The following is a 12,909-nucleotide window of genomic DNA, read 5'->3' as shown; positions in this document are numbered from 1 at the left end:
ATTCAACATTTACTGAACATTTACTATGTGCCAGTTCCTACGCTGGGTACTCGGGAGTACAACAAACAAAAGTGTCCTTGCCCTTACGGGATGGACAGTCTATCAGGGAGTCACACGTTAAGTCAACAGCTGGTGTCAGAGTTTGAAGCACTTTCTAGTAAGGATCTTTATCCTGTAGGTGTTGGGAACAGAACTCCATAGAGCTAACTCAAGTGGCTGGATGGAAAACATCTGAAGGGAGGGAGGGACCAGAGGCAGGAAGACGGATTAGAAAGCCACAGAAAAAAGAAAGATGATGTTCTGAATTAGAGCTATGACAGCGGCAACTGAGTGGGAGGGTCAGACTCTCTGAAGGTTTCACTGACAGGCTCAGATGACTGGATGTGATCCTGAGGTTTTAGCACAGACAACCATGGGTAGCCTTACCCTGTCACAGGCTGGGGGAAGCAAAGAGCTCAATGTAAAAGAACATTAAGTCCTGAATCATCTTCATGGTGAAAAGCAAGGCAAGGGACCAGGGAGAAGCAGTCTGAATGACAGTCCCTGCTGGGAGGGACGGGCAGGAGCTCTGCTTCCTCACAAGGGACTGCCCAGCCAGAGCATCTGCTCTTGACCTCTGAGGTGAGATCTCTGATGAGGGACAGGATAAGCCCATGTGTGTGTGGCAAGAGAGAAATGGGACCGTGGTAGCCTGAAAACCTGCCGCAGTGCTACCACTGTCATGGCTCAGTGCTCTGAGGCTGCCACTGCCGCCGTCGTCACACTGCTTCCTGGGACGGAAAATGCTGCAGCCTCTGCCCTGGGCACCAGTCATGCTGAGAAGTGAGCATGATTGCTTTTCTCAGGTAGCATCGGTCAAGGGGAAGGAAAAGAAGCGGCGGGAGGACTGAGAGAGCAGCTCAGGAGACACAGCATCTGTCGTGCCCTATTCTCCAGTCAATTTGTGGCCCCCACCCTCTGAGTTCATCTAATCAGAGAGCACAAATACTCAGAGCGACAGGCTCGCCTCTCCCCATCCTCTGCCACAGGGGACAGGGTATTCATCAGCATGGCTTGTAGAAGGGCCACCAGAAAATCGAATAGTTGTGGAGTGTCATACATTTAACAACTCCCCCCTTACTATAGTTGCTCTGGGCATTTTCTTTCCCCATCCAAAGAGCCCCACCTGCTTCAACATCCTCTACCAACAAAATTGCAATTGACCTTATTCAAACACCTCATTGCTACCTGAGGGGGCCAACGCAAAAATAATCAAATCTACAGCTTTCTAGAAGGCAGTTCATAATCTGAGCCTAGTGCCTCAGGCCAAGAAAGGGTGGGGGGGGAACATGTGAGTGTGTAGGGTATAGGCATAAGCAAGGCGGTGGAAGCTCTTTCTAATACCAACATGTAGCCATAAGGAGCTATTAGAGGGCTCAAGGGTAGGGGGAAAGAGAACAAAGTCTTCATATTATTTTCTCTGATCCCGACAAAACCAAAGCTAGGGTTTCAGTCCCAGCCTTGGTCCTCCTCACACTGAGCCCTCCCCCGCTGGCCTGGAGCACTGTTCTTTCACTGAGCCGGGACACATAGCATTACACCGCCCATGAGCTGATTTTTATGCTTCTCTTCCTCAAGCCAAAAGCAGGTGGCATCCGTTAACTGCTGAACTGTCATTACTTCTTAATGGACGTGGCAATAAAAAAAAAAAAAAAAAGAAAGAAAGAAGAGAAAGAAGAGAAAAACCACCCCACTACCTAGTGACAGCACTTCCATGTAATCAGGTTGGGGGAAGGAGCCTGGGTTGAAGTGGGAAGGGGGAGAACGGGGTTGAATAAGGAAATCAATTTCAGCCTGAAAGCTCTGAAAGGAGAGGGGACGTGTGAATGGCTTTTTAAGTGGCATCATTAAACCTGGGCAGAAAGGTCGATTGGGCAGAGCAAACCGCATAAATACAAACAGATGACATTTATGTCTAGCAGAATTGGTTTTTGTTTAGTTTTGTTTTTTTTTTCCCTAAATCACTGAGATAGAAGACTGATAAGCCTTCTTTCTTACCATGAGGAATCAAATCTATGGAAAGGAATGTCCAGAAAAATAATATCCACAGGCATCTCTCCCATATTACAGGATACAATCCAATAGTATCTTAGTGTTTTTCTCCTTTTTTGGGGAAGGAAAGGAATATCTTCAGTGAGTGGGAGAGGAAAGTGCTTGTCTCGCTTTGGAATCCCTTCAGCTACAAAATGAGCCAGTAAGTCTGTGAGAGGCTATCTCTGTACCTATGTCACTCTGGCCAAGGCGCTGTGTCACTGTGAGCGGGGAGTCCTGTGTGTATCACTGCCATTTCATGTCTGGTGTGCCTCCTCCGCAGACAAGCTCCTCTGGAGAAACCTCAAGGGCTGTGGGCCATCATTTCAGTGGGAAGAAAAGTGTTTCCTGGGGTTATAGTGCTGTCTAATATCACAGTGGAGGAATTAAGGTCTAGGCCTGGGGGTACAATGGACAACTACAAAAATGTATTAATAAGCCAGAACAGTTGTTCCAGGAACAGCCAATCTTAATCCCTGCCTTTATTTTTGGAAAAGTGACCATGTTGCTACATGGGAGAAGGGCGGGTGAATGTCCTCTGAAGGTGACATAGTAGCCCTTGTGGGCTATGCTGGCTTTCTATCTTCCCAGTAAAGGGTAAACTGGAAAGGAAGGAAGAAGCAGCACTTGTTTTTTTCTTCCAGCTCCTCTTATAATTCCATAAGCAGAGACTGAAGACTTTTAAAATCAATGATATGGTGAATATGGTCTCTTAGGTGACATGGGTGGAACAGAGGGTCCCATCACCCAGGAAAAGTACAAGGGATCAGTTCAGAGGAGCCTAAGATCCATCAATCGGGGAAGTTTGGAAGAAGGACATATAACAGAAGATTCTGAAGTAAGGGAACTAGAAGATGAAGAGGGCTTCATCCGTTCTATTGATTTGGGAAGAGCACAGATGACCTCCTTTCAATCCCAGCCCAGACATCTAGTGCTGCCAACTTCAGAAAAAGAGCTGTTCAGTTGGCTTAACCTAGCATTAAGTCCGGAGTAAGTGGTGAAAAAATTCTTCTCACTGCTTTGTTTTGGATTCAAAGACCTTGTATTTGAAGATGAAGAGATACAACCACAGAGACCCAATACATACACTGAGATACCACTAAGGATTCACATAAAAATGCACATACAAATATACCCATATGCACATGCCCACACTTGTTTTAACAAACAAGAGAGAAAATGCCCCGGAGTAGCAACCACCACCAGAGGCTACAGGGGTTCTTGGAGCTCATTTCTACAATTTCCATATCCCGCTGGGAATTCAAGGTCAAGTGCCCTGGCGGACACTAGAGAAACAGCTGGAGAGACCAGTAACGTAGTAAAGGGGAAAGGCTGTTGAATTTAAAACCTCTCAGCCTGTGAGACAGCCATGTTTGGTCTGAATGAAGGGAGAAGTCATTGCTCCTTGGAACGTAAGAACTGATCATGTCTTATGAGCAAGACTAATTCTGGAATCCACTCCACAGCATTTAATACCAGAGCACAAAAAATCTTAGGTGAGGGGCGCCTGGGTGGCTCAGTGGGTTAAAGCCTCTGCCTTTGGCTCAGGCCATGATCCCAGGGTCCTGGGATCAAGCCCTGCATCTGGCTCTCTGCTCAGCGGGGAGCCTGCTTCCCCTCCCCCACCTCTGCCTGCCTCTCTGCCTACTTGTGATCTCTGTTTGTCAAATAAATAAAATCGTTTAAAAAAAAAAAGATACCACCTCTCAACCCCCCCCCCCCCACCCTGGCCCCGGGCTGGAGAACCTCTGAAGCTGCTTTAGCTGCAGTGTAATGCTATGCCAGGGTGTGGTGAAAGGGCTACAAACAGGGTGTTGGGAGAATTCCTGGCAAAGGCGGAAAGTGAGAGGCTGCGTGGCATCAGCCTATTCACCTGATAGTGGCTGCTTCAAAGATGGTCTTTAGCTATTGACATGATAGTCATTTCTTTCCCACTGGAGGGAAAGGAAAAGAGTACAGAGACCTGTTGAAGGTGTGATATTGAGGGTGCAGGATGGGTTATGAAGAAGCAAAAGACCCAAGTTCAAGGTCTAGGATTTTGATTTCAGGCAAGTCATTTATCCTCTTCAAGTCTTAAATCTCGTCTTCACAGAGGTGTGGTGAGAATTAAAATGACACAATGTATGTGAGCATATATGAAAAAATTGCCAAACAAATCTAAGATATGACTTAAAAAAAGCATTTTATCGGCCTCCCTCACACTCCCAACAGAAAAGTAAGCTGTCTATAGGAAGAATGAGTGCAACAGACAGAAGTAAACACCTTCATGTCTCAAAGGCATGAGAGCAGTGAGTGTAATGCTGGATTCAGGGAGGAAAAAAAAATTAAGAAAGAAAGAAAACAAGAAACCCAATCAAGGATGTGGCTTCCCGGGGATGGAGACAGGGCAACCAGCCTTACCTCTCAAGAGGTCAACTTCAGCACCCTTGGAAAACACCAGTAAGGACCCTGGTCTTTCCTCATGGTGGCACGACACTGGAAACAGAGCCAATCCCTGAACTGTCTTGTCGTTCCTGGCTCTAGAGCACAATCCCTTTAGCACTGTTTACTCTGGCTGGTACCCAAGATCTCCAGTTCTTTATCCTCTTACCTGAGTACTGCTGTGGCATCTGTGGTGGACTGCAGGGAGAGGGAGACTGAGGCATCTGGTACTGCTCAGTGCCGGGAGGTTGCAGAAACCCCACAGAAGGGCTGAGGGGTGGAAAAGAGAGTAGGGTTAAAGTGGGAGAGGGAGGAGCACAGCTCCTGGCAAACAGCTGCTGCTTTCCGGGCCTCCCCTGTGGGAAGCACCAGGCAGCAGCCAGTCATCCCAGACCAATTGCTGTGCAATTTCTAAATCACTCATCAGTTCAAAGTAATTATATATATTTGTACTTGATCATCTTTCAATTAGGAAGCTGCTAATCAGTGCTACAGATGGAATGTTAGTGACACATGCTCTTCCCAACAGTGTGGAAACACCAGACACATACACACGTGCACATGTACACACGCGTGCGCATGCACATACACACAACACAGTCTGAAAAACACAAAGTGCCAAGAAACAGACATACAGTGCCAAACGAGATGGGTGAAAAAAAACTAAGATGTCTGACTGAGGATATTTACACAATGGCAAACAGAGTTACCAAAAGACCAAGGGGGAATTACCCCCAGTACTCATGGTAACACGGAGACATACATACAAAAAGAGAAGTGAACATACACACTGTGAGAAACACAGACATACATATAGGTAGGCCCAGACTTGACTTCTAGTTCCAGCTCTACTTCTAACTAGCTGGTTGACTTTGAGTAAGTTTCTTAATCTCCCTAGCTGGAATATTCTCATTTATAAAAGAAGGGAGAAAAATTTAAAAAGGGGGAGTGGAAATAAAATAAAAAGAATAAAAAATAAAATATTTTATTTAGTTTATATAATATATATATATAATAAAAATAATATAAAATAATTATTTTATTCTAATATTAGAATAAAAAATAAAAGGAAATAAAAATATTTCTATCTATTTATTTATTTGACAGAGAGAGAGAGAGATCACAAGTAGGCAGAGAGGCAGGCAGAGAGAGAGGGGGAAGCAGGCTCCCCACTGAGGAGCGAGCTCAATGTGGGGCTCAGTCGCAAGACCCTGAGACCATGACCTGAGCTGAAGGCAGAGGCTCAACCCACTGAGCCACCCAGGCGCCCCTGGACTAAATATTTCTAAGGTGGCTTTGACCTCTAAAATTCTATCAGCTGTAACCTATACTATTATATATATATATAATAGTATATATATATATAGACACACATATAAGCAGACACACAGAAATAGACTGAGATTCATCCATGGATATAAACAGAGGTACACAGAAAAATTTACATATATATATATACTCCAAATTGCCTCTTTTAATGATGAGCAGTCTTTATACCATAATTCTAAATCGCACTGATTTGAAAAACTGGTAAGAAAAACAAAAAAACTGGGGACATCATAAAGCCTTTGTCTCTGAAGCAGGAACTTTTTTTTCTGCTGATCAGGTCTTATTCAAATGTCAAAACAGTAAGGAGAAAAGAAGAATGAACTCCCTCATAGTCTACCTGCTTTAGGGCACCACTGGAATCTTAACCCCTGCCCTTCTTTTCTTAGGTCACTGGAAAGTTGCAGAAGGTCTATGGGAGATGTGCCCCAACTCTCTGGGAGTCCTCACCTCGTACCGTTCTGCTGAGCGGGTGGGATCACGCTGTAGTACACTGGTACGCCCCCTGCCGGGAGGCCCCCTTGCACAGACTGGCTCGCAGGGACCAGCATGGGTTGCTGGAAAGGCGGCTGGACCACATTTTGCGAGTCATTACCCACTGGGACCTGGGTAGAGATAAGAAGAGAATGACCACTTGTACTCCTAATGAGCTCATCCAGAGAATGGCCAAGTAAGTCATCACCAGACCAGGACACTGACTTCCTTCCCTACCTTTACAGACTCCTCCTACTCTCCTCATCTGCCTAAAGAAAATGCGTACAGAGCTTTCTGCACTTCCCTCTTTTCCAAACACCTCCCTTGGGCATCTGATGTAGAGAAAGGAGCCTGACTTCCTTTAGATCCTAGTTTTCTGGGCTATATACTCATTGGCACGGCTGTATAATAAAGACCAAACAATTTAAATAAAGACCATCTTCTCAGACTCTCTGGGCTTTCTCTCAGAGGAAAAACACCTACAAAATCTAGGGGGAAAGTGAACGGTATTTTAGTGTCGGAGTTGTCACACTGGATGACATGGGAGACTGTCCTCCTTTTCCTCATCCCAAGGACTGGGTGATCTTTCCCAGTGCTGAATGCACCCACTTGGTAAGAAGGCAGTGGAGTGTACTGAACCACCAGGCCTTGCATCTGGCCCCCCATGCTGCTCCTCTGGTTGCTGAGCAGGCCCTGGTTCTGTGGCTGCTGGACCCCAATCATGCCTTGGTAAGCCGCCTGCTGCTGGTTAGGCATCATGGGCTGTAAACCTAGGGACAGGCAAGGCAGAGAAGACATTAGCATGTCTCAGCAATGTTTAGGAGGTCACACTCGCTCAATAATTTTCTTTCTCCTATTTCACCTTTTCTTTTTCTGGAGATCCTAGGTCCCTCTTGGGACTAATCATTCCTGTGCCTTTTAAAAAACAAAACCAAAACCAAAACCAAAACCAAAACCAAGGAAGGTACTTCTTGTCTTTGTCCCAGTCTCTGCCCTTCCCCTATTTACTGCTCCCCTACCCCAGCAGTTCCTCTTACCAGGCTGCTGGGATGGCTGAGGCAGCTGCTGACCACGTTGGGGGCTGTAGGCCACCGGGTGAGACAGAGGTCGGTATTGCTGGTTGGAATTAGGATACTGTCCAGGGGGATAGTAAGAAACCTGGATCTATGGTGAGAGGAAACAGATATGTGAGATGCTCCCTTAAATTCAACCCCAACATCGCCACTATGCATCAGGGTCTGGGAGCCTAGGTGGCTTAGTCAGTTAAACACCTGACTCTTGATTTCAGCTCAAGTTATAATCTCAGGGTTGTGAGATCAAGCCCGAGTTGGGCTCTGCACTCAGCACAGCGCCTGCTTGAGATTCTTTCTCTCCCTCTGTCCCACTCCACCCCCCCAAATAAAAAAAATCTTTAAACCAATAAATCAATAAATGCTTCAGCACCAATGGCGAGAAATCTGTAAATAGGGATGTTTTTGGACCTGCAATTGCAACATTATATACAAGTTTGAAACAGAACAGGAATGATTTCTGTTATACAGAAGGATGACCTTCTGGCTAGAAAGACAACACTCAAGTGCAAAGTGGGGAAATGGAAGTGGGGACAGGTATCCCCTCTGATCTACATAAACTAGATGAAGAAAGAAAGATTATTAATAGTGGACAAACTGACTTAGTGGTTTAAGCTGGGAGCCCGTGCTGCTCACCTGTTGAGGGGGCTGCATGTAGCCCTGGGGCGGCAGAACTTGCTGAGTAGGTGGCGCATGACTAGAAGGGGAATAGCTGGACGTGGGGAGGGGCTGTCCCGTAGACGCCATAATGAAGCTAGTCTGCTGGGGGTGCTGGGAGATAAGCGGGGGCTGGAACAGAGCTGAGGATGGGTCAGCTGCTTCAGTAGAACCTTGGCGGCTAAGGCTCATTTGTCCAAAGGGGTTGCTGAGGTCCTCTGCCTGTTGAGACAGCAAGGGAGACTTGAGGACTCAAGTCATATTAAGCCCCCTGTATTTGGCTTCAACACAAAGACAGAGCAACCCCCTCTCTAGGCTTCTTTATTTACACCAATTTGGGATACTCCTGTCTCCATTCCCTGGGAGGCAGTTTTTAGCCCTAAGCCTCTGTCATGTGGTGTTTTTAAACTGCTGTGAGCTGGGGGTGCCTGACTGGCTCAGTCTCTTGATCTCAGAGTTGTGAGTTCAAGCCCCACACTGGGTATAGAGATATTTAAAAATAAAGTCTTAAAAAAAAAAAAAAACTATTAGGGGTGCCTGGGTGGCTCAGTGGGTTAAAGTCTCTGCCTTCGGATCAGGTCATGATCTCAGGGTCCTGGGATAGAGCCCCGAATCAGGCTCTCTCTGCTCAGCAGGAAGCCTGCTTCCCCTTCTCTCTCTGCCTGCCTCTCTGCCTACTTGTGATCTCCCTCTCTGTCAAATAAATAAATAAAATCTTAAAAAAAAAAAAAACCAACAACCCTGCTATTAACTGAAGGGGTGTCTGAGGCCCAACTCCAGAATAAGACTCCTTACCACATGTGAGATGACAATGGCCACTCTCACTATGACTTTAATCAGAATTAGTCCTGGAGAGATGGGAGCAAAAACACAACTTTCTATATATATAGGAAAGATAGGACAAACTAATTAGGGTTAAAAAAAGATTGTTAAATCCTTCTCCATTTCCTGTGCCTCCCTCATGTCTCTAACCATACAAAAGGCTTTATGTTCCCATAGATCCTGTTTTTATAATAAAGGACCTAGATAACACCTTGAGTGGACTAGGGATGGCTAGGTTCATGTGGCTACCCAGCTTTGCCTATCCAGTCAAAGGACTAGTGGGCTCCCCCTCCTGCTGTTTATCTCCTTCCTCCCTCCTCTCGAGGTCATTTCCACCTCTGTTCTCTGACACTTGCCTAGACTTCTCCTGCCCTTCAGGAACCACTTCCAATTCTCACCTCTGAAAGGAGGCCAGGCTGAGTGGCCAAGCTGGAGGGCAAGGAGACTGACAGGCTCGTCTGTAATTGCCTCCTCTCTCAGCCCTCTTCTCTAAGCAGCAAGAGGGATGGACGGTGTTCCACCTCTCACTTACATGATGATAGGTCAGAACTTGTTAGCTTCCCTGTTCCTTCTGCTTCCTGGACAGTAATTCACACACACACACACTCATACACACACGCATGCAGAGGCACATGCACACACACTCAGGCAAGCGTAAGAGCAGGACTTCTTTTGAAAAACAAACTAGTAGAAATAAATGACAATGCTTTCCTATGGTTTCACTTAATTTTCAGGAATCTGATCTTCAAGTTAGCTGTTTTGCTACCTTAGTGGACAGGGATAGATAAGAGGACTAGACTGCAGATTATTTTGAGGACCATATTCCAGAACTTTTCAGAATGGAGATGAGAGGTGGAAGGAAAGAGGGGATTCTAGTGAAAAATCAGACCATGTGATTCACACACACACACACACACACACACACACAAAACCAGGGCTCTCATAATCATGATAGAAGTTAACAACTATGAAGTAAATTAGGCCTTCACAGGATTTGTAGTGAGGGTACAAACAATTAAAACACCATGTGCTATGCACTGGAAGTGGCTATTTTTTTAATATAAAATAACACAGTAAGGTAGAGGAACATTTTAAGTTTTTAACCAGTGATGCCAGAGAAATCTGCAATTGTGCTTTTATCTTCAAAAGAAATTATAGAAAACCAGCCTATACAAGATAAACTGGGTTCTGCGAGTTCATACACGTCCAGAGAGGGGATGAGATGAAGGATGCATACAGGAGAGCGATGAGGAGCCCAGGTTAGAGCAACATCCCATTTTGTCCCCCTCCTGAAACTCAGTGCTCCTATCTGTCTTATACTTAGGCATCTTCTGATGCCTAAAGTGCTGTGATGAGGCCATGACAATGGAATATAGCTCAGCCTGTGCTAGTCCTTTGCTTAAGAAGAAACGCCTTTTAACATGGCCCTCCAGAAAGCGCAATTACTTTGTCCCAGATGGACCCCACAGACATACCACAGATACAGGTCACACATGGACATAACATAGAGGGGAACAGAGTTTATACCATATTGTACTGCTGGGGCGGAGAGACTGGCAGAAGGACTTGGGGACAGGAGCCTGGAGAGAACTGAACAGGCTGCGGAGAGGGCTGCAGAGCCGGGACTGGCTGTGGACCAGCAGAGAGGCATGTGGAACAGGAAAGAGAAAAGGGAGGTACAGGGAGAGGTAGGGGGAGGGGAGCAGAGGCAGGGAGGGAAAGGGGAGGAACAACAAGGTTAATCATTAAAAAAATGTCACGTGAATAGCGAGGTTGCTGAGCAGACTGGAGAGCAAGCCCAGGATAGCTGATGGCTTTGGCATCTCTGGCAAACAAGCAATTTCTCCTTCAGGAGACACCCGTGGCAGGGCATGCTGCACCCCGTTAGCTGCTCAGAACTCTGCAGCTGCTGTGAGCAATCTTAGAATTCCAAACACAGCTTTTCCCAAAGCACTTTTTCTGAACACACGATTCCTGGGGAGCATGATCCTAACCTTCCTTGAATGCCCACTTGAGAAGGGATTCCTGCTTCTGTAGGAGAGGTTATCCAAGGTCTGGTTCAGCTTTCCCAGCCAAGCCCCTGATTTCACACCAAAGCACTCCCCGAGGAAGTGCTCATTCACAAGGGATCGTCTCCCTCCCAAGGGCAGGGAAGGAAAAAAACAGCCAGTTCATGCCTGGTTCCAGCTATTTCCTCCTGCTCTGTCATTGTTCTGTGTTCCTCCAGGCTGTGAGGGCAGTATGAAAAACGCCCCCGTAACAAAACGGGGAGAGATTTGGAATAAAATATAAATAGCTTTACTGTAGATTTTGTTCCTTCAGTCCCTTCACTAGCCTCAAGCAGGAAGATTTGTTTATGAGGAACATGATGTTTTCTAAACCAACTAATGGGAAGTTCTTTTTTCTCTCTCTTCTTCCCCTCCAGCCATTTCAATCACCTCTCCTGGAGAATCAGTTCTCCAGCCTTAGCCCCTGGTGGTAGATGGGGTGGGAGAAAGGAGAGAGGCTAGGAAGGGGTGGGGGAAATAACATTAATATACACTGTCTCATTTACATACGTATCTCATTACAGACTCATAATAATCCATAGGCAGATGTGATAACTTGTATTTGCAGTTAAGATTGTAAGGCTCAGAGGAATTTAGTCACGCCTCCAGGATCACACAGCTAATGCAGCAGAGGTGGATGGGAACCTAGTTTGGCCTGACATGTATTCTTTCCAGTCCACTCTAACAGTAGGGAGCAGGTAAAGGAAGAAGTTAAATATTATTATAAAAACATTGTTTTGTTTGTATGACTCTCTACCCTCCTTTCAAATTTAGAAGTATGGGGACCCAAGGTATCAATATCATCTCTTGACATATACCTCAGGGGAGACTGTTTCACAAAGGGAACTAATAGTTCTAGAGGCAGAATCCAGGAATTAGAAGATGTCCAAAACAGAGAATGCTCCTGTTACCTGGATTAATAAAATCTAAATCATCTTGGTTAGGAAAAAGCTACCGAGAATCCACTGTGTGACCTGGGGGAGATGCTGCAGGCCCTGTGATAGACTCCCAGCTTTCCCAGCAGCCCTCATGCCTGTAAACCAGAGCCATTTCAAATATAACAGGCTGCTCAGCATGAGCTACTTGTGCTGGTAGCTTTTAAGCCCATTTTCTATTACCCTAATCCTCTTCTTTCTCTCGGGAGAGGATCTATTGTGCTTCAGGTCTTATATCCTCTGGGGGCGGAGAGGTGGCCGTAGGTATAGCTGCCTGTTTCTTCACATTTGTGAGTTCTGAGTTTAAAAAAAAAAAAAAAAAAGGAAGAAATGATGCTCCTCTCTTAGGCCTATTCTGACTGAGAAAGGGTAGTGGTTAAAGTACGGGTCTCGGTGCTATTTTTAAGTTTTTCCACCACTATTCTCAGCTACAGAGCTACAGATTCTCAGAGAATCTCAAACTCCACGGCTAGGGAACTTCCAAAAAACCGTGGGGAAGCCAAAGATTGGCCCTGAGGGCTATGACTGCCACCTGCTGGTGAATTCTGGGTTAGATCACTGGCTCCAGGCTGCCTGACTAGACTCCCAGAGGGCTCTTCCTCAAGAAGTCCCGCGCCACCTTAGGTGAAGAAAGCAAAAGGTAGCCACTGGTCCTTTAATACTCGGCCTCACTGCTTGGTTTCATGTGTTCTACTGACACATAACAGGGAGGTCTGTTCTGACAGCAGAAGCCTGCCAAGAATGGAAAGTTTAGCATAGTTCAGCCAGCACTGTGCAAAGGTCTGGTGCAAATGCCTCTTGCTACAAATTTCTGAGGGAACAGAATCTCTGTAACAAATAATGCTCCCCTGTCTCCAACCTTCAGGTCCTAACTAGTACTGGACATCCTGCAGGAGACCAGTCAGTACCCATGACTGACCCATTGGCCCTCGTGATCCAGAAGCAGGGCCAGAATAAGTAAAAGTTTGGGATTTAGGGCCAGTCACCTAGACACTCTAAAGTTCTTTCAGCCCCAAATGGTTATTCTCTAGTCTCTTTAATCTCCTCCCTCTTTTGTTGTCTGTTTCTACATATGGGTGGAAGGAG

At 46.0% G+C, this 12,909-nt stretch overlaps 1 protein-coding gene across 22 annotated transcripts in view; it reads right to left on the bottom strand.

Annotated features, from left to right (window-relative positions):
• The window catches only part of R3HDM2 (R3H domain containing 2), a 162,591-nt gene that overhangs the window by 4,878 nt on the left and 144,804 nt on the right, over positions 1-12,909 (bottom strand). For 14 of the 22 annotated variants that reach the window (XM_047742737.1, XM_047742736.1, XM_047742738.1 and 11 more), the window contains 6 exons: positions 10,368-10,469; positions 7,998-8,240; positions 7,329-7,455; positions 6,901-7,061; positions 6,268-6,422; positions 4,661-4,761 (listed from right to left, as the gene is read on the bottom strand). In XM_047742737.1, coding sequence (XP_047598693.1) covers positions 4,661-4,761; positions 6,268-6,422; positions 6,901-7,061; positions 7,329-7,455; positions 7,998-8,240; positions 10,368-10,469 — 889 coding nt within the window. The remainder of the gene's footprint in view (positions 1-4,660; positions 4,762-6,267; positions 6,423-6,900; positions 7,062-7,328; positions 7,456-7,997; positions 8,241-10,367; positions 10,470-12,909) is intronic. The other 8 variants (XM_047742729.1, XM_047742733.1, XM_047742745.1 and 5 more) reach the window with 1 other exon arrangement.

Source organism: Lutra lutra, chromosome 8, assembly GCF_902655055.1.
Source record: "Lutra lutra chromosome 8, mLutLut1.2, whole genome shotgun sequence".
In the NCBI taxonomy this organism is placed as follows: domain Eukaryota; kingdom Metazoa; phylum Chordata; class Mammalia; order Carnivora; family Mustelidae; genus Lutra; species Lutra lutra.
The sequence above is the reverse complement of the archived record's forward strand: the minus strand, read 5'-3'. Positions and strand labels throughout refer to the sequence as shown.